The 4,847-nt window shown below is 59.4% G+C and overlaps 1 protein-coding gene across 1 annotated transcript; it reads right to left on the reverse strand.

Annotated features, from left to right (window-relative positions):
- Nucleotides 1-1,514: 1,514 nt before the first annotated feature.
- On the reverse strand, nt 1,515-4,436 carry rbm15b (RNA binding motif protein 15B). The gene has a single exon (XM_067999005.1). The coding sequence runs from the start codon at nt 4,409-4,411 to the stop codon at nt 1,826-1,828; it is 2,586 nt and encodes an 861-aa protein (XP_067855106.1). The 5' UTR covers nt 4,412-4,436; the 3' UTR covers nt 1,515-1,825.
- Between the last annotated feature and the right edge of the window lie 411 nt (nt 4,437-4,847).

The following is a 4,847-nucleotide window of genomic DNA, read 5'->3' on the forward strand; positions in this document are numbered from 1 at the left end:
CTGTTGATCACTGGATCAAGGAAGGCCATCGAGAGACAGGAACCAATCCAACCTTCCTTAAAGCTGCTTTCCAGTGAGTAGTTACCAAGCAACGGCATCATCATGCACTCTTGGTGGGGGTTGGGGGTGAGACGTGTGGAGTGGAAGGGGAGACACGCGAGGGGGGGGGGGGGGGGGGGGGAGGAGGAGGAAAGACATACACAGAGAAGTGGGAATGGTGTACAGCAGGGAGAGACATACACAGAAGGGAGTGGAAGAAAAAGATGTATGGCATGGAGAGTCACACAGAGGGAAGGGGGAGGGAGAGAAAGAAGTGTATAGCATAAAACGTGGAAAGTTTCTGCAGCTTATACAGAGCTACAGTGATGAATATTATAGAAACTTGTTAAACTACCATATAAACCAGACACTGTTGATCACTGGATCAAAGGATATCGAGAGCCAGGAACCACTGCAGCCTTCCTTGTAGTCGCGGGGGGGGGGGGGGGGAGAGGCTGGGAGGGGCGCGCGTGGGGGGGAGGCTGGGAGGGGCGCGCGGTGGGGGGGGGGAGGCTGGGAGGGGCGCACGCGCGCGGGGGAGGCTGGGAGGGGCGCACGCGCGGGGGGGGGGGGGGGGGGGTGGGGGGGAGAGGCTGGGAGGGGCGGGGAGGCTGGGAGGGGCGGGCGCGGGAGAGAGAGAGAGAGAGAGAGAGAGACATACACAAGTGGGATGGAGAGGTGTACAGCAGGGGAGAAATACACCCAAGGGGGAAGAGACAGTGATGTATAACAAGGAGAGACAGAGAAAGATGTCTAGCAGGCAGAGACATAAGCAGAAGGGAGTGGGGAAGATAGATGTATGCCATGGAGAGAGAGACAGATAGAAGGGGAAGGGAGAACGAAGTTTATAGCAGGGAGAGACACACAGGTGAAGGACACAGAGGCAGGCAAGCACAAGGTGTGGAGGAAAGGCATGTACATGAAGGTGAGTGTAGGCTTAAACAAAGGCAGAGGCAAGTAGAATTGTATATACAGATGGAGGGGGTAGAGGAAGTTGGAAGACAGGTGCAGCAACCTTGTGGGATGGAGGACATACACAAAATAAGGCGGGGAGGGGGGACAAGTGAGTTTTAATTTACAAAAATAAAAAAGTGGAGAAACACACACACACACAGGGAAGCTGAAAGGGTACAGAGAAACTTGGAGAGGTTGTGAGAGGTACAGAACATCTCAGATACAGACCACCCAATGGGGAGAACTCAGTACAAGTCATATTCTTGCAAAAAAATGAGACCCGAGTTGCTTAAAATAAATTCCTTACAGAATCATTTATCTTGGTTTGCCGTTCGCACTCTGCAATTTACTGCAGACTCATGAATCAAATCCCCGTTTTTATATTGTCTCATGCCCATCAGCTTCAGTTATTTAAGAAACAACAATGGACTTTAAAGCACTAAGGGACAGTATTGATAATTCTCTCACTCTGCACCGTTAACCGTTGGAAATGTGAAAGAAAAGTCAAGGACAGAACAGAATTAAAAATACAACGTTAGACGCAGCTTTACTGACAATTCAGAACTTTCTTCATACAACCAATATTTTTTTTTAAAAAACCAAACAAATGAAAGGTCAAAGTTCAGCACTGGCCTAAAATTCCACTTGGAAGGAATAAAAGGGCTATTATGGTAAATGGTAAAAACAGACTACAGAATTAGACAACTAAAAGTTCTGGTGCAGACACACATTTGTTTGGTTTAGCAATCATTGTCCCAAAGACACTTGAACTGAATTGGCAGTCCCAACAAGAGGAGTTACACTTTATTCGAGGTGAAGCAGTCTCTCTCTCTCAGACAGAGTCCCGTACTATTACCACAATCAAATGCTCTTCATCCACTTTCCCCAATGTCCTCATGGCTGTCTGCAGGAACTGCTGGGAGAAGACGCAGGGCGGGAAGGCGTACAGCATGCCCGCGTTGTCCTTGTCCTTGGCCCCGCCGACGGGCAAACTGATCACCCCCGCCGCCTGCTTCTGCTTCAGGTACGACACCAGATTGCGCAGGAGCCGCTGCTGGAGTCCAGGTTCCACCGCCACGGCCCCGTCGCCGCCCTCAGCCCCCTGGGGGGCCTGCACTGCGAGCAGCACGGCATAGCCGTCGGGGCTACCCTGCTTGATCCGGCGGGTCACCTCGTCCAACTTGGGCTGGTCAAGGCGGAGGCGCTGCGCGATCTTCAGCTGAGACACCCGGGCGCCAGTCGCCGAGTCCTTCAGGAGGGCGTGGGTAATGGCCACGTCTCCCTCTAGCGTGAACATGTTGGTCGGAAAGCAGCTGTTTTTGAGCACAAGGACGCCGTTCCAGGCGAGCGTCAGCGCCTGGGCAAACTCCAGCAAATTGGCCGGCTTCTTGGTCTCTGGTTTCGGAGCCTCAACGCAAGCTTTAGTCTCGGGCTCAATCTCACTAGTTCTGTGATTGCGCTCACTGTCTTTCTTTTTGAGCAGCAGGGGCTCGTGGGCGTCCAAGAGTGCCTTGTCCTCGAGGGGCGGGCGCCGATCCTCCGGGGGGACAGCGGTGACCTGCTCCTTCTCGGCCGCGCCGTCTGCCCCGCGGGCGTCCCGGCTCCTCTTGTCGGGACTCGGCTCCAACGAGCCCCGGGGTTTGGCCCTCGCCCGCTCCTCGTAGGGCGAGGGGACAGGCCGGGTACGGTCATTGGAGAGGCTCCGGCGCTTCCGCCGTTCCTCCCATGGCTTGTTGGTAGCGGCGACCCCACGGTCATTCTCCCGCTCGCTGGGCCAGCGGTCCCGGCTGCGGCTACGGATGGAGGCGGCGTAGCCGTCAGCGTTGTTGCGGCGGTCCAGGGCCTTGGCTGGGCTGCTCCAGTCACCGTCCAAGTAGTTCCTCTCCCGCTCGTGGTACAGGGGGAGGGGCGGGGTCCTATCCCGTGCCCGGGCCTCCCGCTCCAGACTCCGGTGCCGGCCGTACCCGTCGGCCAGAAGCTCGTAGTGCACCGGCAGCGCCGCCTGCGGGTAGGGCTGCTGGTAGCGAGCATCTTCCACCTTGGCAAAGTCGACCCTCAGCCGTCGGTCGGGCCCCCCGAGAGGAAAGCCCCGCATCTGGGCACAGGCTGCCTGAGCGGCATCCAAGCTCTCGTACTGTATGTAAGCAAAGCTGTCGCCTTTAACATAGTCAATGGTGCGAATGCTGCCAAACCGGTCAAACTCCCGGGCGAGGGCGGCCAGCGAGGTCAGGGGCCCAAGCCCACCCACCCACAAGCGAGTCGTCGGGTTGGCTTTGCCGTATCCAATTTTAACATGGTTCCTGCCAATCACCCGGCCCGACATGGCCACCTTGGCCCGGTGTGCCATGTCCAAATTTTGAAACTTTAAGAACCCGTAGGCGCCCCCTTGCCCCCGGGGCGGGCGCTTGATGACCACCTCCTCGATGATGCCGTACTTCTCAAAAGCACGCCTCAAATCGCTCTCCGAGATGTTGTGGTCCAGGTTGCCAATGAACAAATTCCTGGTGGCCCGCTTATCGTCCTCGGGCATCAAATCGTCCTCCTGCACGGGGTAGCTGTAAGCGCGCCCTCGCTCGTCGTACAGCCCATAATGATCTAACGACCGCTCCCGCTCCCTCGGCAGTGGCACTGCCTCGATGGGATAATTGGCATGTCTCGTCCTTTGATCTCGGAGGGCGCAGGCCCCCGGCGACAAAGAGCGCTGCCGATACTGGTACCCGGTGTGGATGGGCACGTAGTTGACCTCCGGCGGAGTGCAGCTCCTCCTCTTGGGGTACACCGGTTCGATTTTGAGGGGCCGGTCGTAGAGCACCAGCCGGCCCTTGGCGTGCCGAGCCTCCTTGGCGTCCTCGTGGTGCCGGAAGTGCACGTACGCCAGCCGGCCCCCCTCGGGGGTGTGGGTGGCATTGACGCTCACCTCCCCAAACTTCTTGAACTCGTGGAAGAGGCCGTCCTCCACGGCCTCGTCGGTCAGCTGCGAGCCCAGGTTGCTGACCACCAGGGTCTTGTACTCCAGGCCGGCGGGCCTGCTGTTGTCGCCTTTGTTTTTCTGGGCAGAGCTGGTCCTGGCGGAGGGCAGCCTGGCAGAGCTGGCAGGCTCATGGTGGTGGTGGTGATGGTGGTGGTCCCCCCTCTCCTCCCTGCGGCTGTTACTGTTGGATTTCTCCCCCCCTCCTCCTCCTCCCCCTGGCCTGTCCCGGCTCCTACTCCTACTCCGGACCGGGTGTTTGGCGCTGAGGCCGGCCTTATGGTAGTTGCCGCCTCCCCCTCCTCGGGCCCCGTCGCACTCTTCGCGTCCACCCCGACTCTCCCGTTCTCGCTCCCGTTCCCGCTCCCGGGGCCTCTTGGCCGACCTGCCGCCGGGCCCGCTGCCCGGGGCCGAGCCGGGGCTCGAGTCGCGCTCGCTCTGTCTCTTCATCGCCGGCCCCCGGCCGCCCCCTCCTCCTCCCACCCTCCCGCCCGCCCTCAGGCTTCTCCTCACCCCGAGCCCGCGCTAGGCCGCCAGTCTTTCCCCCACTATCCTAACCACCCCCCCCCCACCTTCCCCCTCCTCCTGCCCACCCCCCCCCCCCCCCGACCCCTGGAAACCAGGCCGGCTCCGCTACCACCGAGCGGCCAACGGCCTAACCGGATACCCCAGATCAAAGAGGAACCGCCACAGCCCAGCTCCGCACAGGCCCCTGCACAAAGGCGCCGCTGCAACCGTCGCTCACAATCCGAGGTCCCCGGTCGCCATATTGTCAGAGGAACCCCTCTCCGCCGAAAGAATGCGCGCCGCTTCCCCTCCCCCACTCTGAGCTCTCCGTCACCGCTTCCCGCGTACCTCATGCGGGAGGGCAACGTGGTGACGTCGG

The sequence above is a fragment of the Heptranchias perlo genome, chromosome 17 (assembly GCF_035084215.1).
Source record: "Heptranchias perlo isolate sHepPer1 chromosome 17, sHepPer1.hap1, whole genome shotgun sequence".
In the NCBI taxonomy this organism is placed as follows: domain Eukaryota; kingdom Metazoa; phylum Chordata; class Chondrichthyes; order Hexanchiformes; family Hexanchidae; genus Heptranchias; species Heptranchias perlo.